The sequence below is a fragment of the Chenopodium album genome, chromosome 11 (assembly GCF_948465745.1).
Source record: "Chenopodium album chromosome 11, dcCheAlbu1.1, whole genome shotgun sequence".
NCBI lineage: Eukaryota > Viridiplantae > Streptophyta > Magnoliopsida > Caryophyllales > Amaranthaceae > Chenopodium > Chenopodium album.
The window spans coordinates 21298568-21320807 of record NC_137844.1 but is presented as its reverse complement, the minus strand read 5'-3'; the positions used below and the strand labels follow the sequence as shown (position 1 = coordinate 21320807).

Here is a 22240-nt window from a genome sequence, read left to right as displayed (position 1 = left end):
AATATTAGCTAGTGATATTTGAAAAAAAAAAAAAATTAAGTGATGTTTAAAGTAATTTCTGTAACATCTATTAAATGAATCAATTTATTATAACTTTTTTGACAAAATCTAATAATACTCCATTTAAAAGATAGTTAAAAAGGAGTTGAAATGATTTTTTTTTTTTTTTTTTTTTTTTTTGTTTAAGGGAGTAGAAATAATTATTTAGGTAAATTTATATAGAATAATTATGAACACCAAATAAAAAGGAATATATGTTTGTAATAAAAATAATATAAATGATTTGGGATGATATTATTATAGAATCAAATATTAAAAATAAAAAATAAAAAAAATAAAAAAAAGTTTAAAAGGGGACGGGGAGTTTTGAAGGGAAAAAACAGCACCAGGATGTTACACGTGTCACTCTCGATGTCGGTTAGTATTAAGTTATTATTGATTTCTTTCTCAATTTTTAATTTAATAATTTTGGTCTTATTATTTCATTTTTCTTATACACATTGTATTTGTTTATTCCGCATGAATTGCCTCATTTTTATTTATATTTTTTAATAATGTTTTACCTCATATTTATACCATATCACAAATTAATTATGAAAAAAAATTAATATTAAATGTTTTTCAACACAAATAAAAAAAAATGAGGAAGTTTAAAGGCTAGTTTTTTTTTTTTTTATCCTTTCTTTCGAGAGGGGCATGAAAATCGTAAAGTCGTCAATTGGCAAAATTTGAAACTACCACACAACACCATATACAATATTAACCTAAACAAAATTACAAATAAGTACTTCAAAAAAATATAAAACAATATGAGACCAACAAGGTCAGTTTTTTTCTTACAGATTAATCATAATAAAGTGTTCTATATTGGGGTTGTTTGGCAATCGACGATTGGCTATTGGCTTGTTTGACTAGCTGGAAGTATTAGCTATATGAGTTGGCTTTTTAAGTTATTGTTTAAGCTGGCTGTTTACAAAAGTGTTTGGTAAAATTATTAATGGTTGTTAGCTGTTTATTAGTGATAAAGTGGGCCAACAAGCCAAAAGCCACTAGAAAAAGCTACTCTTATTAGCTTTTGGCTTTTGGCGGAAAAGCTAGCTTAAAAGCCAACTACCAAACATATTTTTTGGCTGTTTGACCAAACTAAAAAGCCAAAAGCTAGGCAAAAAGCCAATTACCAAACACCCCCATTATGTATCTTATCAGAAAGAGAATTGTGCTCTCATGTAAACATATCTAATTCCCATAGCTTCCAAAAGTAGAAGTGAATGTTGAAGATCCCTAATCTAAGATAACTCTCTTCGCCTTGCCCCATATCAACCCATTCCCCCAATTGAATAAGCCTTCGTATAATTACGTCCAAGGCTATCAATGAGAGCAACCTTTATCCAATTCTGGACGTCCCTGCCTTAAAAACTCATCCATTACAGTGGCTGCTGAACGAAGGACAAAAATGCAAATGTAGACGAACATATTCATGTTTACAATGACAGTCTAATTTCCTAACAATGAATGTATTGTGATACTTTGAACGTTGATCATTTAATCTTATTTACAAATACATCAGTACCCTACCTGAGTCCATCTTTATAGGTCAAATTGCAAGACTTTGGCAGGAAGGGATGAATTTAAGCTCGTAAAATTCCAGCCAAAAGACACCAAACATTTTGTCCTATAAACAAGGTGTCCTGTAATGGGTCATCCTCATTGCAAAACTTGACCATCGAACATGTTTCAAAATTTGCCATCTTTAACCCAGAAGAAAAACAAGGGTGAGAAGGCCATACCAGTAACAAAAAATTGGCTTCCAATAACTTAGCTCCGATGCAGTATTTCTATCCTTCTGTGGTAGAAGTAGCAGGGACACCGGACATATTCAAGCTACACATCTATGTTCCTTTGCCATATTTTTTATTGCTTTTGCTCTTTTTCATGAACATTGACAAATGGTCAATATCTCCCCCGAATGAAGGGGTATCACCCATCAACCATTTTACGGCCTCCGCAGCAGCATCTTTTTCTGCTTGCTTCTTATTGTTACAAGGTTGGCCAACAAACTCCAGGCCATTGAAATTGACAGTAGCGCGAAATTGGTTGTTTTTCAGTTGTCTCGTCTTATAAGCAGGTGCTTCATGTCCTGCCCTTGCAAGCAAAGTTTGCAATTGATTTTTGGAATTATCATCACTGCTTTTTTTATCACCATGAACACTTGTCGCTTTACCACCCTTTTTTGACGGTACTGGCAATTGACGACCAAAAACAAATCTACCCTCACATTGGTCTTCTGATATTAATAATCTTATTGCAGATAAAAGATCCACATATCTACGTATGTCCAACTTGGGCTCCAAGAGCTGAATAACACAACAAAATGATTAGCAAAACTATGACACAAAAAAAGAGCGCTCTAGTGTGAAAATTCAAGCCAGAATGATACCATGATCTAAATTAGTAAAATCTAGTAAGCATTGTTCACCTTATAATGAATTAGCTCCTCAAGTTCTCTTTTCAAGCACAGGTAGATGTCTGCTAAGCCAGGTTTCATAAAGAACTCTAAGTATCCCCCCAGCATTTTTAGGTGTCCATCCTAAAGATAAGCGCAAATATAGATAGAACAATAAATCTCTGCAGCCTCGGAAACAAGGTAAAAGAAAGAAACCCAAAAATTAAAAATAAAACAAAAAATTACCTGTGCACCCCTAGAAATGTCTCCTCCAAACAGTAACAACACAGAATCTGAAACTGCTGTTGAATCCCTCAGGAAAACAGAATTGACCTTTATCTTCTCATTGAAGACTAGCCATGGATATGGTATTTTTGGCTCTTGCGCATTCACTGAATTCTGTGGGAGAAAATAAATAAAAAGTTGACAGGACCTGCATGTCCAACTTCAGTTCAAGCATTTGCAAATGAAAATACATACCGAATACAAAAGAACCTGTCCATCTTCCATTGTTTTCAGCATTATTGATCTCTCTTTATTCTGCACAGGTATAACAAAGTTCAGCTCCTACTGTTGGTAATACTATACACCACAAAACATCTTTCCTTATTTTAAAAAAGCTATTCAACATAAGTTCCACAAGTCACAGAGCACAAAAAGTTTTTGTGAAAGGCAAAACTAGTTGCCGAAAATATACTGTTGGTTCTGAACAAGCTACTTACAACAACGGAACAAACACCAGGGAAAAGACCAGCACAGATGATTGCTCGAACAAGATGCTCATCATGGCTCCACTTATTTTGACTTTCATTATTGAGGTCAACAAGACCTGTATCTTTAAGTAATGAAAAGAACTGCTTCCGCAAGGAATCAATAGCTTTCAATGTCTGGGCAGACAAAAAGTTTCTCCAACAATATTCATAACCAGATTGTTGTTTTTCAGCATCTTTCCATCCTTCATAAGCTCGAATAAGGGCAATATGGTCACTGAACTCAAGACCGGAGAACTGAGCCTTAGCTGACTCAGCAAGCTACATAAAACAAGCAATAATCATGAATTTCAATCCTATGCATGGGTAAGCAATAAGCTATTTGGGCAAAAGCAACTCAATGTCACATTGCCCTTCTATTTCTACTGTTAAATAATGTTCAGGGTATAAAGATCAAGTTAAAAAATAAAAGGTACAAAAATGAAAAAATTAGTAAACGATAAGCTTCACAAATACTACCTAGCCCAACAGTTAAACACCTCCATAATTCTAGGAGGCGCCAGGTGAACATCCTATTTCAAACCACCCCTTAATATTTTTTTTTTAGATTTGAATGTCAATTTTCTAATATTTTGTAGATATTTTACAATTGCCTTTTATAAGTTTCCGAAGTCAGTTCTGAGATTTGAGCGTCACTTTTCAGGCTATACAGTTTAACAGGTATCATTTTCCATATATATTTAAATAGGTATCGTTTTCCAAGGGGTCAGTGCACGTTTTACTGGTGTCATTTAAAAAATATATATATTACGTATATTATGTAAGTTTTACTAGTGTCACTTTTAATAGCTCTATGTCAATATAACAAGTGTTTATGCCATTTTTAACCGATTTGCACCATCCTGATGGTTCATTTTTATTGATTAAAGTTGATTTCATTAACTTATTAATACTTCCACTTCATTTCATTTTTGGCAAATGCTATTTAACAAATATACCATCATTGGACTTTGGACTCACCACACTTATCCTCTTGCAATATTTTAATGGCTAAGAAATACTAAACACAATGATAGTACAGGATTGCCATAAGTAACAGTTCCCATGTGATATATATAATGGCATGACTACAACACTAACATCTAAGTTGCCTCAATATTGTATAAAAAAAAACCCATTCATTTCAGCACAAGTCGCTGCATAACATGATTAAGTATGGTGAAATTTTGAAATACAAACAGCATAAGAAACTTAAAGAAAACCGCCCCATTTACTGATAACTTACATCCTTCTTGTCAAATGGTGTCATGAAGGGGTCTCTAACACTTAAACCAGCAACAACAGTCATTACTGGGTCTAAGCATTTGAACATAGCCCCCAATATTAGCATCTTCCCAAGCTTGGGCTCCACAGGAAGCACAGACAAGTTTTGACCTGCATGGTAACAAGAGTTTATACAGTTTTGTGGTGCAAGATCTCTAATCACAACTCATAATAAAATCTTAGGCTGGAAATCTGGTTGTTTCTGATGATGAAAAGAGCAAAGAGGAGTATGAACCAATAGTATGCAACAGAGATTTTCTCAACTACTTACCAAGCACAGTAAGATTTTCGTTTTCGTCCAATGCTCCAATGATTTTCAAAAAATCAACAGCATTGTGAACCTATAATAAAAACCGAAACAACTATCAAGTAATTTACTTCAATTGCATCAAATGAAGACCTCCAATACCATATAGAAACTATTAATGACATTGCCAACAGAAGAGTTTTAATATGCATGCACTGTTCAGAAACAAGATACAAATAACCAAGATGATCAGTAAATGTGGGAAACCAAGAACAATACCGATAATGGCTCAGGTGGTTGCAAAGCCTTCGACAGAAACTCAGAAATACCACCAAGATCTAAGCTTTTTATCTGAAGACAGAGGGACTGTAAGGGTGTCCTCAAAAGTTCTGGCAACTGATAATCACTGAAAGCGTCGTAGACACATTTGGGGTAAAGATGGTAACACTCCCCGGACTGAACACGACCAGCTCTACCTCTTCTCTACAGTTAGTGAAAAGAATTAGTATTTGAATAGAAAATAAAAAATGTGAGAACTAGACATTAGTTTAATAAACTGCAATCAGAACAAAAAGTATAATATAGCACACAATAAGCATGTAACAGAAAATTAAGAAAACTGCAATCAGAACAAAAAGTATAATATAGCACACAATAAGCATGCAACAGAAAATTAAGAAAACTGTAAAACTATACAAAACATAGATAGAGCTCCGACGATAATGCTGAAACACCATCTGGTTTTTTTTTTTTTTTTTTTTTTGGGGGGGGGGGGGGGGGGGGAAGGTGATTAATCAGCAAGCCATAAAATTTTGAATTTAGTAATTATGCATCAGTCTGGTTTCAGATTAAGTCACATTGACTCTTCGTTTCAGATTTGAGAATTTTGGGTAATCATGTATTTTGATGACAAATAAGATAAACCTATTGCATGCCCCTTGGTTGATACTCTCTAAACAAGTTCCATTTTTACACACATTAACGTGCTACAAGTGTTCTAATGCCTACCTAGCTTATAAGATCAGCATGTGTACTATAAACTTGGGAAAACAATTTTGACTATGTATGCAGTAATATCAAAATCTTCAGTTGCTACTACCAAAAAATTTGCAAACAATTGAATTTGGATTTTGTTTCCCCTGTCATAGCTAGACCCATACACATTCATCTTTTGACTCATACTCCTCTACTTCAAAAATAAATCCTTCAAACAATCCGAACCAGATGAAAATTCTTCAACAAACTCTCGACTTTAACCCACTGAAGATATCCAACCTTACACCCATTAAAGAAATTTGTTTTACAAGAAAGACGACCAATCATCGTTACACACATCACAGGGGCTAATTATCAACATCATCAGCCATAACATACTATCAACACAGTAATCAAGCACTTCTTATGTTCTATTATTTTCATTATCATATACCAAGGGAATATAAATGACACTCAATCTAGAAATAAAAAGTAAAGTTAGAAAAAACACTGTATTAACCATACAAAAGCCCATGGAGCTATTATTCCCTAAACAAGGATACAAAATTTCACCCTTTATAAAACCCAACACTTCCTCCGATCTTTATACTTCCTTGCTTTTTATTAGTCAACACATATTCCTTCATAAGAAGTTTTTTTTGGTTGACATTTCTATTGTAGGTATTTACTATTTAGTGTAAAATTGTCAATTATACCCATAAAAGTCTTCTCACTCCTCTCTTCTCTCTCTTGCCTTCACCCATAAACCCATAACAGAACCTTCATCATCATCTTCCCCATTCTAAAATTTCCAAAGATGACCACCCATCTTTCCATTACCACCACCACCACCATGATCCCCATCACCACCTTGTCCACAAATCCCATTATCTTTCTCTTCCACTGCCACCCCCACCTTTTCTCCTATTCATTGCCATCACCATCGCAGCCTCCACCTCTATCGTGTGTGTATTTTAAGATTTAGGGTATCCAAATCGCAAAGGTAAGTAAATTAAAGAGGGTTTTGTTTTAGGGTTGGGCTTCAATTTATACTAGGGGACGTCCAAAAAGTACCAAAGCCGTCGCCGAAACGTCCCCAAGTCGCCTGAAAGCCGTACCCAAAAAAAGGCTCCCCGTACCACTTTTTAAGGGTACGCCATGGGGACGTAACCTAGGCATACCCGTACCCGGTTCCGTCCCCGATTCGTCCCCGGTACAGACCGGCATAGAGGAGTCGTACCCATGCATCCTTGCTAAAGTATTTGTGGGAAACTGAAAACAAAGATATAGCCACCTCCCCCATCACCATACTGTTCAATAATTATTTTATTTCCAAAACTCACTACATAAAACATATGTCCCAAAGTCCACTGTAAATTCACTTTAATGATGTAAAAACAGCTCATATATCAGTGATTGCCCGAAGAATATGTAGCAGCTTCCAATAAACAAAAATATTTACCAACTTTTTTCTCATCAAATAAAGCAATATTAATGCAGTCACATTCCGAGATCAAGAAGTAGGCAGTGATAACGATAACAGTAATAAAAAAAAAAGCTTTAGAAAGAGGAGAAAGAATCAAAGAATTAAACAATTAGTATGGTTGACCATATTAACATCAGACTTTAGTTTTTACCTGCCGAGCAGCAGCTTTTGAGATCCAGGTTGGTAGCAAGCAGGGAGTGTTATTCAGTGCATCATATGATGTCTCTTTTGCCTTACCACAATCGACAACAAAGACCACATCATTTATTGTGATACTAGTCTCTGCCATGTTTGTTGCAAGTACTATTTTCCTCACTCCTTCTGGTGGCCTATCAAATATCAACCTCTGCATCCAAAATAGTTGAATAACACATTAGTGTGACCACGACGTACAAATAAAGCTCAAAACAAATATAAGACGAATGATAAAAGTTAGATCCAAAACCAATTAAATGAATTAAATCATTCCATAATGAATTAATTTGGATTATGTCATTAAGGCCTTAGGAGTTTGTTAGTCGGCCATGATTCTTTTTTAAGATATTGTTTTAGTTTTCAAAGGGCTTGATACAAGGGCAGAAACGACCTTGAAGATCAAGGAAAATATATGGCTTATAATATGTTTTTGGAAATGCCAGGACATCAGCTAACCAATGCAAGTGGTTTGACAAGAATCGGAGTTCATTTGGTCAGTCAACAAAGGGCTAAGACCAAAAACCGCAGAAAACTGGCATAGCTAGTTTCCTAATCTAAGTAGGATTAGTATTCCTATTCTACTTTGGTTGCTTGGAACTAAGAGCTAGGGGTAACACCTAGAGGCTTGTCCTAGTCCTATTGGAATTAGGCCTTGTTTGGTAAAGAGCTTTTTTAAAAGCTTTTAGCTTATTGAACAGGTTTGACCATTTTAAGAAGCTAATGTTGGTGTTTGGTAAATAGCTTATTAAAAAAGTTGTTTGTGGTCAAAAAGCTCTTTTATAAAAAGCTCATTATAAGAGCTCTTTGAAATTAAATTATTGAACAATTAGCTTTATGAGTATAAAATATATTGAAAGAGCTAATAATAAACAACTATTTAACACACACTTTTACGCAATTAGCTATTCACAACCAGCTAGTGAAATCATTTAATATAACCAGCTAGTCAAACCAGATAATACAATTAGGGTCGTAGTCATAGGTGAATGATCTTGTATTTCATAGCTTATGAAGACACGGAAATTTCAGATTAACAAATGTTTGAGTTTTAAGCTTTATTGCTTGTTCATATTGCTCATTCTTTAATTACAGGAGTGCTTTAAAGGTTAAGATCATTAAACACTTAGTGTCTAGGAGTAGCTAAGAGTTTAATCTCAAATAAATAGCTTCAAGAGTGCGTTAATAAGATTAAGAATTCAAATCATAAGTGTAGGAGTGGATATGTGAGCAAAAATATCGATTCGATTCGTTCAATCTTCAAGAAACTTATCAAGATTGGATCTTTGTTACAAGATTATGTTTTTCTAAAAACTTGAGTAGACAAGGGGTTAGATACATCATGGCTTCAACAAACGCTGCAAGTAATCACAACCTTGTCTTCATCATTTCTAAAGGGTCATCTTGTGTTGGCTTCTAATGCTAATAACAATGGGCATATTCATCATTGTCATATACATCTTTGGAGGAAAAAGATGAAATTCCCTATTGCACTAAAAGTTCTAGGTTATTATTCCTATATGGTGAACTTCCAACTCTCTCCGTGAGATTTATAGTCAGCCATAGAGGTAGAGCATTCCATCACGCTGGCCTGAAGTTCAAATATACAAACCTTTTTTTATTTTTATGTATTTAATTGGTTGTTCTATAGGTAAGAAATCTGTGTAGAACCAAGGACTCTACATATACTAGGACCGCAATGATGACAACTCTGACCCCAATTTCAGATGTCACATTTGCGTTAAAAATTCGACTTTGATCATTATTTTTACTATAATACTCCCCCGGCTGGATCAATTTAGTGTTATTAATCATGTGGTAAAATACACAATAATCTAACAAGATCCCACATGAACACAACCTTTATATGGAGTATATAATATCAGCATAAAACTCTATGTAAGGTTTATGTGACAATTATACATCATGTCATCATATCATTAGCCTCCCTAAAACAAATTCAAACCCAAAAAAAAACCACCAAAAGCCAAAGCCCAAAGTAATTCAAAGTACAAAGTAGCTAAAATATGGTTTTTTTTTTTTAAGAATATTTATCTATTGGTTTAGCTAGAAATCAACACAGATACTATAATATCAATTAAAAAATATTATATAATATCACTTTGAAAACAATATGAATATATCCATACACACAGTAATATTTACAAAATTCATGATTACTACTAATCATATACTTCCTCCGTTCCTAAAAGTTCGACTCACTTTGTATTTGTGCGGTCTCCCATGAATATCTTTGACAATGAATATCTTCGGCTATGTATAAGTGAAAATTATAGAAAGTTGATATTTGAAAATTTTATAATAAGGGGAATCTAATAAGATCTCTCATGCTAATTTATTTCTATTGTATAAATCATAACATGTGGTCAAAGTTATTTTATTTTGACCACATGAATAGTAAGCGAGTCGAACTTTCGGGAACGGAGGTAGTAGAAAGTATTTTGTACATTATTAGATCTTTGACCATAGGTATTTTCTATTTATTTGTTCCACTAAATATTTTTTGAAGCTATGAAATATATTAAACATGATTACCAAATGGGATTTATTATATACCAGTATATTCCAAAGGTAATGAAATTGTAATATACTCATTTAACTTTAATTTACATAGTACAAACTCTCTTCCGTTACTACACATCAAGGGGGTAAAAAAAGCTTTAATCGAGATCAAATCATCAAACTCAAGTTGATTGGTGGTCATCTCAACTCATTTACATAATCTACAATGTTTGTCACAATAGTGTCAAAATAAATATTACTACAACACTACCTCCGTTTCTTATTTTGTGCAACTTTTGCCATTTTGGGGTGTTTCAAGTTATGTGCAACAAAACATTTCTTTCCTTTTACAGTAAATTTTTTAGAGTAAAATTACTTCATTAATCATTACACCTACTTAAAAATTCTCAAACTCAATTAACCCATCAAAACAGCAATATTAAGTTTTAAACTACAATAATTTAATCAATGATTTCATCTAAGATACCCCAAAATAAATACATTCACCCAATCATTCATCATTTAATCCTTGAAATTTTCATCTCTTTCTCATCCTCTTCTCCGGCCACCACCACCACCGTTCAGCTCTAACCGCCGCCGCCACCACCAACGTTCATCTCTGACTGCAGCCACCACAACCACCACCACCAACGTTCAACCACTGGCTTCCTCTTATTCTTCTTTTTTTATTTATCACCACAATCAAAGCATAAAGTTGAGGTTCTTATGGTCAAATTTGACCATGAAAATTCAAGATCTAGAGTTTTCATGGTCAAATTTGCCAAATAAAGCCATAATTGATGGTGTAAAGGTAACAAATTGCCCGTCTTATCTGTTTTGCTCATATTTTAAGGGTGGGTCGTGGTGGTTTTGGAGGTGGTGGTTTCAGTGAGAGAGGTGGGTGGGTCATGGTGGTTTCATGGAGAAAGGGTGGATGTGGTGACCTAGGATCAGTGAGAGAGGGGGGTGGATTGTGGTGGTTTCATGGAGAAAGCTGGGTGGGTGTGGTGGGCTGGGTTTGGTGAGAGGTGGGTGGGTCGTGGTGGTTTCGAGGAGAGAAAGTGGGTGCGGTGGGTTCGGTGGTTTCAGGGAGAAAGGGAGGGTCGAACTGGTGGTTTTGGGAAGAGGGAGGGTGGGTGTAGGTGGTAACGGTGGTGAGTGGTGGAGGCTGGTGGATGGTGTCGGACTGTCGGTGAGAAAGTGGGTGATGATGGTGGACTGGTGGTTGTCCTTCATTTAGTAATTATCTCATTTTCTCTCTCCTAATCACATACCCATTGTTCTCTTTAACAACCATTCAGAAAATTTGTCTTGGGAAACGTGCGACTAATTTTGTTGCACAAAATAAGAAACGGAGGTAGTATAATGTTTGTGTAAATAGGAAATAACAATGATAATGGTTAAATGCCGCATTGTTTATTTCAATAGATAAAAATAAATATATTACTAACAAATATATTTAATACTACAAAACTGTCAAGCATGTCTAAATTATTGTGAATTGGTCATTTAGAAATGCTAATTAACAAAAGTACTTAAGTGATAAAAATAAAAATCAGATAAAAAGGGAGACCACTACACATTCGTCAAGGAAGATAGAATTGTTTCCAATTTTTTTAATAGGAATTATTTCCCTTGTGATATATTTTCGACTATGTAACCAAGGTTTGCCTAAACTAGAATGAGAGCCATTTATTGGACGTACTCAAACTTCTGAAAGCATTCATCATAAAAGCAATGAAGTACATACAAATTCTCAGGAAAAAAAAAAAAAAAAACATACGTGTTAAATAAAAATCCTCAGAGGGAGAAATCAACATTATTACCTGTTCAGCACTAGCCATGGAACCATGGCAAGCAAGCAACAAAACCCTGCTCGGATCTCCAAGCAAAGGATGAGCTTGGAGCTGGTCCTTCAAAGAATTAATGTCTTCCCAACCAGTCATAAAAACTAAGACCGCACCAGGTCTTTCATTCTTACATATATGGGATAGTACGTGCTCAATGAGATTAAAACCAATCGAATCTGGGTTCCAGCAGGACAATGAATCTTGAGTCCGATGACTATACCCATTATAATCAGCAGCTTCTAGTGTATCCTGCCCCATGTTCAGTATAAGATATAACTTCAGCACAAAATTAATTGGTATAAGAATGCTATCTAGAAATGGCACAAGAATCTTTTATACCTCTACTGCTGATGCAATTTGTGTCTTTCTCTTCCTCATGGTTTGTTTCTGCATTTTCCATACCTTTTCTTGACCATAATCATCAATCTGATTATAGGGGGTCAACCTATATCCTGTAGTTTCCAAGATATTCTCCAGGTAGTGTGCTCGTACAGGATATGTGAAACCCTGAAAATTATTTATTAATGAGAGTTCATGAGCATAAATCTTCTCCACCATCTCATCCTTTCATATTGACATGGTGATGCTTTCTCCTTTATCAGCAAAACTCATAAGGCTGATACGAATATTTAATTTTTGCTAGACATAAGCAATCATAACTTAATTTTAAAGTTTTTTCAATCACTTCTAAGTTCTAAATCCATCTGTAATATGCATATGCTTTCAAGCCATTATTACAACTAGAATAAAGACCAGTACACTTATCACTCCGTAGCAACTTTGTCACTGGAATTAGGGGGTGTTTGTTTAGGGGTGTTCCGGAAAAGGTAAGATAATTGATCAATCAACAAGGTTCATTCCCTTAGCTGTTTGTTTGGTATATTTTGCCATTCCTTTTCCCCTTCTCCCAAAGTCCTCCACACCCATTCCCCAATCAATCTTAAGGATTCACTAACCCTTTCGCTCCTCTACCCATGCTCACCATGACCCACAGTTGACCAACTCCTTGACCACTAATCCCTCACATCAACCCTCAACCAACATCCACTGTCTCCGACCCCTCCACCGCAACCACCTGCCACCACCACTTACTTAAACACCACAAAACCTACATAGCCACTGATGAAAGCCCACAAAACCCACACAGCTACCACCCACAACCAATCAAATCTCAACAAACACCACCCAACCAACCACCTTGAAAAACTACCCACCACTCGAAACCACCCACCTAAACACTAGCCCATACCTACAGAAACCCTACCCACCCATCAAAAAATCAATTAGAAACCCAATGACAACCTTCACCCTCAAAAATCCTACCACCACCCACGAAAACCCTCATGGCACCGAAAACCCTACTTAGCTGGCCAAAAACCATCCCCTGTCCAACCTTGAAATTAAAAGGAGAGAGAGAAAGAGAAATTATCAAAGGGGCCAGTCTGTCACCAAAGATAAAGAGATGAGGTGGCCTGGTCCAATGAAGTTGTTGGGGTGATCCCATAGACTATGGGATAGTGGTGGTTGAATTATTTTATCATGTTGTAGCTGTTGTAGGTAGCTCTATAATGAAGGGATGGTGAATTGGTGGTGGTAACTTTCATTTCCTTCTCCTTTCTTATATTCACATAAACATCAAAGGTTTGGGACTTTTTCATTCTATTCTCCTTATACCCATTTCTTTTTCCCTTATCCCTTCCCTTTTGAAAACCAAATGGCCCCTTAGTCATTAACTTTTCAGGGAATCATATCACATCTAGAATGTAGCATGTTCAACCGAACATTTCAGCATAGATTTAAGACAAGGCCCTAACTAATTATATTTTATTTGTTATCTTTTTCAAGAGTTTTGTTAGGTAGGAGAATACCACAGCATGCATTAGACTGTAATTTTCTTCAGTTAGAGAACAGCTACCCTCTTTTATCCCCAAGATAAAACAATCATTTTTTTTTTTTAAAGAAGATAGTACATTTTCACACTTGTAATTTTTGCAAGAAAAAAGGACTTCAGGGATGCATTCTTTTTTATTGGAGTACTTAAGGTAAAGGTAAACCATCATGAAGAGCATGAACCAATCCATATACTACCTCCAGTTCTTATTACTCGCAACAAAGAGTAGTTTTGCTAGACTCCTAGGCAAAAGATCTTAAGCATAGTTAGTGAAAAATAAGGGCATATAATTTAGTATTAAAAAAAAAAAAAAAAAAAATCCAACCAAAATTAAACTAAATAACCCACCACCACTAGCACCACCCAGCAGCACCGAAACCACCCACAACCGCACCCACGAAACCACCACTAGCACCACCCAGCAGCACCGAAACTACCCACCACCACACCCACGAAACCACCCACCACTGCACCCACGAACCCACCACCCACCGCACCCCACGAACCCACAAGCTGCAGCAACCCACCGAACCCGCGAGCCGCAACAACCCACCGAACCCACAATGTGAACCTACCACCCACGATCTGAAGCCACCAACGAACCCCACCAAACCCACCGAACCCCAAGATGTGAACCTACCACCCACGATCTGAAATCACTAACGAATCCACGATCTGAAACCAAACCTACCACCGACGAAGTCACCGAACTGAACTCAAGTACCCACCATGAAAATGGGGTTGGAGGAGGAGAGAGAAAAATAATGGGGATGAGGGTAAATTAATAAACCTTGGGGTTTAATCAAATGAAATCAGATTTGTAGTTTAATAAGGTTGTTTTCAAAAAAAAGTAAGGGTGATTTCATCATTTCGTAGCAAAAAACTTACTAAAAAAGGAAAGAAAATAATTTGTTGCGAGTAATGTGAACCATCCGGTATTAGTAAATGTTGCGAGTAATAAGAGCCGGAGGTAGTATATACAGCAAATGAAAAAAGAACAGTAAATTATAGTGAAAAAAAAAAAGATAGAGCCTAACCAACAAAAGATGGCAGGTGGGTGGATATAACGTTAATATTGATAAGGCCAACTTAATGAGATACTTTTCTTGCTCACACCATTTAGGTACATCAAGATAAGTCACAAAAAAAATAGCAATATACATTATAAATAGTTGCTGACAGAAGAATAATAAAGGAGAAATGCAACATAAATTACTAGACTAAATGGATAAAAATAATTCATTCAAAATACTTGTAGCCAAGCTTCTTGGCGTACATCTTAAGAAAGATAATAGAAAGGGTTAATGGACGTATTCATGGAAATATTGTATCAACTTAACAACCCAACCCAATCCTCTTACTGATGTTTGAGGCATTTTGATTAAATAGTCCATTGTGTGCCAAGAAGCTTGATTTAAGAATTTTGGAATAGGTAATTATACCAAAATATTTCAAAAAATCCCTAGTAAAAGAGAATATCAAAACATAAAGCGCTTCTTTAAATCCATAAACTTACAGGAATATGTAGCATAGGAGCTCCACCAAAGTAAGAGGAAAATAGCTCAGCATTCAGGGTTGCGCTCATCAAAATCAGCCTCAAATCTGGCCGGCGTGGTAGAAGATCTTTCAAGACAATCAGGAGAAAATCTGGCAAAGTTTGCAACAGTAAGAGTTTCCTTGTTCTGCTACAGATGAAATAAAAAGGTAAAACTGCTAGCATTACCTTCATTCATGCCACGTTCATGAATTTCATCAACAATGACATGAGTCACACCCCTTAAATTTCTGTCAACAAGCAGTCTCCTCAACAGTATACCAGTAGTACAGAAGAGGAGGCCAGTATCCCTTCCTTTAATCCCCTCCAATCTAATTTTGTAGCCAACCTGTAATCGGAATGAGAATAAAATCACTTGCTACAGAAATTGGCCACATTCTTAAAGAGCTATACGGATATTAAGGTCAGAGCACCAAAGAATGAGGATAAAAAAACAAAAAAATAGAATCTCACTGATTCTCCAAGTTGTTCCCCTCGTTCAGCAGCAACCCTCTCTGAAACAGCCATAGCTGATATTCTTCTCGGTTGTGTGCAGATGAGGCTACAACTAGCTCCACGAGCAGCTTCAATTTCAGACTCTAAAATGTATTGAGGAAGTTGAGTTGTTTTACCACAACCAGTTTCACCAGAGACAACTACTACCTGAAATTTTTTATTTGGAGACAAAATTTCAAAGGCATATCAGGACCAAATTAGGATAATGTTTATACATATAGGAGTATGAGCAGCTGAGAATAAACAGGAATCCATTTGAATCAGCAAAAACAAATGCAAATTAGCAATTTGTAAACAAAGCACTGACTCCATCAAAAAATACTAAAGATAAAGAGCTGATGAAGCCATTGTTTGTATACAGGTTAATCAACTTCCTCAACTAAACCAACTTCCTCTGTAAAGGGGATGGTGCTGACAGTAAATTCTACACAGAACCGCTGATTGCTTATCATGCACAGTTATTTTGATTAAAAACATGTGAGCTACATTCCTTTAGTGAAGTTTTTTTTTTATCCTCTATTAAAATAAGGTGTTGTCACCAGTCACCACTAAGCAAAACAGTTGTTTACTAGTTCTAAGGTGAGCATGAAGTATTATAATATGAAAAAGATGCTGATAACATAAGTTCCAAAGAGATAGGACAAATAATCTGCAGAAGAGATTTAAAGCATTTTGTCTATCTTCAACATAGCAGCTATTAACAGTTTCGCATACATCTGGGTCCCCCTACTTTGCCCCCCTTGAAATCCTCATAGACAAAATTCAATAAATGATATGTTGGTACAGAGTTTAGAAGAATGAATGCCAACAATAAAGAAAGCCTTTAATGTCTTGTCAATAACTTGAACTCTAAACATAGTATTAAAGAGAGCAACACCTAATAAAACTTATCAACTAATGATGAATAGAAACCTGATTTTCTGAGATGGCCTTCAATAAAGCATCCCTCTCTTTGTATGCAGGTAGACTTCTTCGAAATTCTAGCATCTTCAGACCCTCCGATGATTCCTACACCAAAAACATCACCATCATTACTCAAAATAATCCATCAACTAAAAAAACAAAAAGAAAAATATGTAACTACTCAAAATGCAAGAATTTGACACAGGATGGAGGGAAGATTCAAGGGCTATCTGAGCATCTTTTGTCTGATTCAGAGATGAGTCAGATGATTTTGACTTTAACAAAGTAAGACTTTTATAACAGATCATTTAATCATTCAAGGCAAGGGGAAAAGTTGAATAAATTTAAGAACATGACCGGAATCAGAAACAATTAGAAAAAACCAGATATTCCCAAAAAAAAAAAAAAAAAAAAAAGGTTAAAAGAAAGAAACAGATATGAATTTTGCTCTAAATTACATATGCCTGACGTTGTTTGGGTATATGACGTCCCCCCAATACGCAAACAGAATTTGTGGGTTCCGAAACACAACTCAATTTGATGAACCATGCAACCCATTTCAACAATCCAATGACCTATTCATTGAGGGTTATTTGCTTAGAATTTATTATATTTTGTTCCAAGCATTTCCGAATCCTATAGGTAGCATTCCATGATCCTGATCCCATGCCACAAATTTCATTGTACCACATATCATGAACATTGCACCAAGACACATCCCAAAGTAGCTTTGGATATGAAGATTTCATGTCATTTGGCCAATATGAAGTAAGATATAATATACTTCCTCAGTTTTTTTTTTTTTAGCTGTACCATTTTGACTTGGCACATTTGCCAACACACAAGTTTGACCATCATTAAATTTGATGTTCTACAATTAAAAGCGATAAAATTTAATTTTATGAAAAAACATATAGAGATGAACACAAGATCTCATGCAGTTATATTTTCCATCATGTATAAATAACTAAAGATGGTCAAAGCATAGGATCTCAAGAGTGCGAAAGGTGAATATGCTACAAGTCATACATCTACTTGATGGAGGAGCTAGAGCACGAGCTCCATCTATTTGGGGCAGTTCAAAAATTCAGATTTGCACTTAACTGAATTCATCAGAGCCTAAAAGCATAATCTATATGTAAAGCAGGTAGCTCAGCAGATTAGCAAAAAAATGAAAATCTACGTAGGATCTATATCATTATAAAGTCTTGGTGCCAAACTGCCAATTGTGATTGTGGAACCAGTAATACTTTCTAAAAATTTATAGTTTGTAAGATATGAGTATATTTCAGCATAATCTGTTTTGTAAAACTCATAGGCAGGTCGCATCTTCTTATGAATATAGCCCATTTTCATACCAAAATAAGGGGTATTGCATTAAGAGAAAGGGATGAGGGCTATGAGGCAGCTAAGCATTGGTTCAAATTGAACTGGATAATATGTAGTCAACATTTAATGACAAAGGAAACTAATGCTGCAATTACACTCAATTCAAGTTTTCATTTTCCTTTCTCACTCCTCTACTCTGCTATGAATTGAGTGTTCTCAGCAGTGCAGTAAATGGACAATAAAATGGAACAGACAATAATCCAATTAAGGGAAGCTTAATAACTTGATGATCAGTGAAATCACACTAATTACAAACTTATCACTCCTCTTCTAGGGGTGATATTCCTTCCAGTAGAAATTTCTCTCTCTACAATCAGCATGCCCTCACTGGTGCTCTCTCTCCCTAATTATTACAGCAGCTCTCCTCTGCCTTGCTGCAAAATATTCCTTTTAACAAACTATAAACTGATTATCACACATCCGTCCTTCTATTATAAACTCTGACAACTAATTTCTTTTATGCTTTTACCTTATTCTATACTTTATGCTTTTACCTTTTTTTATACTCTATGCTTTTACCATTTAGTTCTTGGGACACTTTCAGGAATAGACTGAATTATAGGGAACTTGGGTTTATTTGTAGCAAATCCCCCTTCTCTTCACCTTCCAACCCCATGATCTGTCACATTGCCACATCAATGGCACATGGAATATAACTAGATTCTCACCGAAAATGACAGCTATATAATGTATGAAATGCTAAAAAAGACATACACGACAACCACGGATACTACCAAAAGTTTGTAAAAATATTGAAAGATAACCTGCCACTCTCGCTGCTGAATTCGGAGTCGCAAACTTTTCTCCTGAAGCATTTTCTCTTTTGCAGCACTCATCTGCGCGGTGGGTTCAAGATGGTTGTATCCCTGCTTACCCAGACTGGAAGTATTTCTTGACATGGAATGATTTTGAAAAGCCTCTTTATAAAGGGAATTTTCAGACAGGTGCCTCTTCAGAAGAATATCTACATCCTTTTGCAGATCGTAACTAAGTACCACCTGTGTGACACCAACATTATCAAATGGTGGTCTTCCTATCTATACAACTATCTAAAGCAAAGAAATTTTCATACTTTTCTTGCAGAGAGAAACACGTAACAGAAAATACAAGAATGCCACATTACCTCCCTTTGTGGCCGCTTATCATCCAGGTCATGGCGATAATTTGCCAAGGGAACTTTACTAAATACAACCACTTTGGAATATTGACGGCTGCCAGATGAAGTTATTTGTCATTATAAGTCACAAGGACAATAAAAGCTGGTGAGGAAAATATATTAAAACCAATTGGTGATACCTGTGCAAACCCATTCTGGTAGCCATTGCAGAAAGCTGATCAAAGTCACGTCTGTCCTTTCTCTCTCTAGACACCACTTCTTGTTCATCTTTATTTCGAAGAAGCATGGACAATTTCCATCTCCACTCGTCAATGTTGTCAAGTGTTGAAGATTGCTGAGAGCAAGCCCTGTGTTAGTGTGTAAAATCCAAGATTTTTGGTTCATTCAAAAAGTTGCAATAAACAAAAAATGTTTAACAGACATGAGACCCAAATAAGGAGCTTTTAAGAAAAACAACAATTCATGTTGTAATACCGCTTTTCAAACTTACCAAGAGAGGTGAACATAAGGGACTAGTCAAAAAGAGAGGAGAATAATAAACAAGAACTTAATCTGAAAATAGTAAAAATTAATACATAAAATTACTTTCTGTGTACCCCTTCCTATTAAACAACAAGTAAACAGATAGGGACTTTCATGTTTACCTAAAATACCAAATTAAACAATTACCTTTGCTCTACAAATTTACTGCTTTTTTTCTGGAGGGAGAGCCGTGGACAAACCGTATAACCGTATAACAATAGCTAAAACCTCTCTTCTGCTTACCCCATGTGCCCCATTATTGGGGCTCTTAGCTTCAACAATACTCCTGCCAAAGTGTCATTTCAAGCCTTTTCTAACCTCCTTCAGTTTCTACTTTAGCTTCTCCATAAATGTACTTTCTCCATTCGAAGCAACAATTGGCCGAATTATTCTCCAGCTCAAGCGGCACATGTGTAACGACTCCTTACTTCCAAAGTGTATCATATTCATCCACATTTAAGACTACTATGGATTCTCATACTGCTGATTTGCTTTTGCCTTCTTTTTTTCTTGGATTATTTCATTTCAAATTTTCTTGGATTATTAGGGCCCTGTTTGGTTTAATGTAAAATGTTTTCATGTAAAATGATTTTCCCATTTTCCTTTGTTTGGTTTGTGAAGGTGTGGAATACGGTTTTCCCATGGTGGAAAATTGCATTTTTAATGATGGAAAACATTTTCCTTTACACAAAACAAGGGAAGCCATATTTTACTCCATCCTCCTTACCTCCTTATTACTTCCCTCACATTCCCACTCATATTTTTTATATTTCTTTGAACTTTTCTTGCATGCAACCAAACAAAAGAAAACTAATTTGCAATTGTGTTTTTCCTTGAAAATATGTTTTCCATGAAAACTAAATTTTCATTGAAAATGTTTTACATCAAACCAAACAGGGCCTAGGTAGCATATAAGAAATTTACCCTTCCAATCATTTTCTAATTTCCTTATGCCTTCATTTGCCAAATCTCGTGAATTCTTGTATCATAAATTTCATTAACTCTTTAATTTCCAAGGAAATTCTAAGTGTGAAGCACGGATACGCGATAACACAGTGAAGTTCCTCCTCAATTCAACACCTCCATACATACAAGCCACACATATTCTAATTATCATACATACAATCAAAAAAATATAATACAACACAAACTCACTTCAAACCATATGATAAATAAACCAGCATAGAAACTACCTAGCAAATGAACAAATAAACATATTCAAAACTGAAATGACGACATTATGCAATAAAAAACAACTCACTAATTGTTTTCCAGAATCATATTCTCGGTCGGACTCGTCTTCGGAATAATCATCATACGCAAACCTCCCAAACTCCTTAGTTTGCTGATACAAATTCGGGTTGCTTCTCTGCAACAACTCAAAAGACCTTCGAGAACCTCCAACAGCCGAGACCCTACAAGAAGCAATTGGGCGCCATTGAAGAGGCCTGAAAGCTAGGGTTTTAAAGGATTTTTGTTTTCCAAATTGGAGGAGAGAGAAAGGTCTTGGAGAAATGTTGTGGAGGTTTCTAGAGGGTTTAAGGGACATGACGAGGTGTGAAGTTGTGCGGAGGTAGCCATGAAAGAAGGTAGAAGAGCAGGGCATGACTAGTGAGAAATGAGTGTTGTTGGTTGGTTGGTTAATTTTGAGGGAGGTTGAAGAAGATGATGAGGTTGTGCGCGCACATTTGGTGTGAGTTGTCGGCGTTTGTGTGTGCGCCGGTGTGGTGGGAAAATGAATGGAAGAAAGGAGAGGAAGACAGTGGTGTGCGTTTCTTAGCTTTTGTGCTTTTTTTTTTTTTTTTTTCCACAAGTACTTTTAAGCGACGTCAAGTTTCGAGTTCGAGGCTCACCAAATAGAGAAAACTTTTATCGGGGGACTCACTCGCCATAAGTCAGGTGTGCGACAAAAGTCGAATCCGGGTATAGTCGGAGTCAAGTTTCGGTGAATTGGGTGGGGCAAACTTAAAAAAAAAAAAAAAAAACAACCCTTTTGTTTTTTTTAAAAATGAATTGAATGTCCTTAAAATCACAATTTTTTTATGCGATCTGCTTACAAAAAATAACGGTCCCCCATTTCTAATCCCGTTTTCCGTTATTTTAAAGCCAAAATTAATAGACCCCCATTTAAAGCAGTTTTTTCCCACTTCTCACTCCTCATTTCTCATGCTTTCTCCTCTCCAACTTTCGATTAACCCCTGGCGCATAGATCCGATAGGTTTGGAAAAATATAGGATGGCAAACTTGTCAATAAGTGGAAATTGGTAAGTGGAAGTGGGGCCATAAGTTGCCATGGTGGATAACGGAGCAGGATATGCATAACGGGAAGTGAAATTGTGAGCGGGAAAAAGAGAAAGTAAGTGCACAGTAAATGTTTATTATTTTTCACCCCAAAATCGCGAATGTACAGCTCAAAACTAAACCTGTAATTTTGAGAGGGGAGGACGGTGGTTACTGTACGAAAATGGTGTACTCAGAAAATTGAGAAACATCATATTCGTATATGGTAAAGGTGGAGTGAGAATTGAAGAAGTGTAGCTGAAAAAAATTTGGTACAAGATGCGAAATTGATTAGTCCAGATATTGGGGGTTGAGTTAGCTGAAGTAGTGGTTGAAGAT

The 22240-nt window shown here is 35.9% G+C and overlaps 1 protein-coding gene across 1 annotated transcript; it reads right to left on the bottom strand.

Moving 5' to 3' along the window:
• Positions 1 to 735: 735 nt before the first annotated feature.
• On the bottom strand, positions 736 to 21238 carry LOC145567486 (DExH-box ATP-dependent RNA helicase DExH3-like). Its single transcript, XM_081626780.1, has 19 exons — positions 20883 to 21238; positions 19279 to 19433; positions 19106 to 19193; positions 18747 to 18980; positions 16603 to 16698; positions 15649 to 15837; positions 15364 to 15523; positions 15157 to 15287; positions 12089 to 12256; positions 11726 to 11998; positions 7336 to 7530; positions 5003 to 5206; positions 4748 to 4817; positions 4439 to 4587; positions 3166 to 3474; positions 2924 to 2983; positions 2690 to 2842; positions 2477 to 2587; positions 736 to 2354 (listed from the first exon to the last, which is right to left on the bottom strand). Exons 1-19 carry the CDS (start codon positions 21225 to 21227, stop codon positions 1890 to 1892), a joined length of 3555 nt encoding a protein of 1184 aa, XP_081482906.1. The 5' UTR covers positions 21228 to 21238; the 3' UTR covers positions 736 to 1889.
• Between the last annotated feature and the right edge of the window lie 1002 nt (positions 21239 to 22240).

What these genes read in the sequence shown, in the direction of transcription:
- LOC145567486 (XM_081626780.1), bottom strand. Translation starts at nt 21,227, where the DNA reads ATGCCCTGCTCTTCTACCTTCTTTCATGGCTACCTCCGCACAACTTCA. An exon ending in GGGAACAACTTGGAGAATCA is followed by an intron (nt 15,524 to 15,648) that starts GTGAGATTCTAT and finishes TTCCGATTACAG; the next exon opens with GTTGGCTACAAAATTAGATT. An exon ending in CCATGGCTAGTGCTGAACAG is followed by an intron (nt 7,531 to 11,725) that starts GTAATAATGTTG and finishes TTTTGGATGCAG; the next exon opens with AGGTTGATATTTGATAGGCC.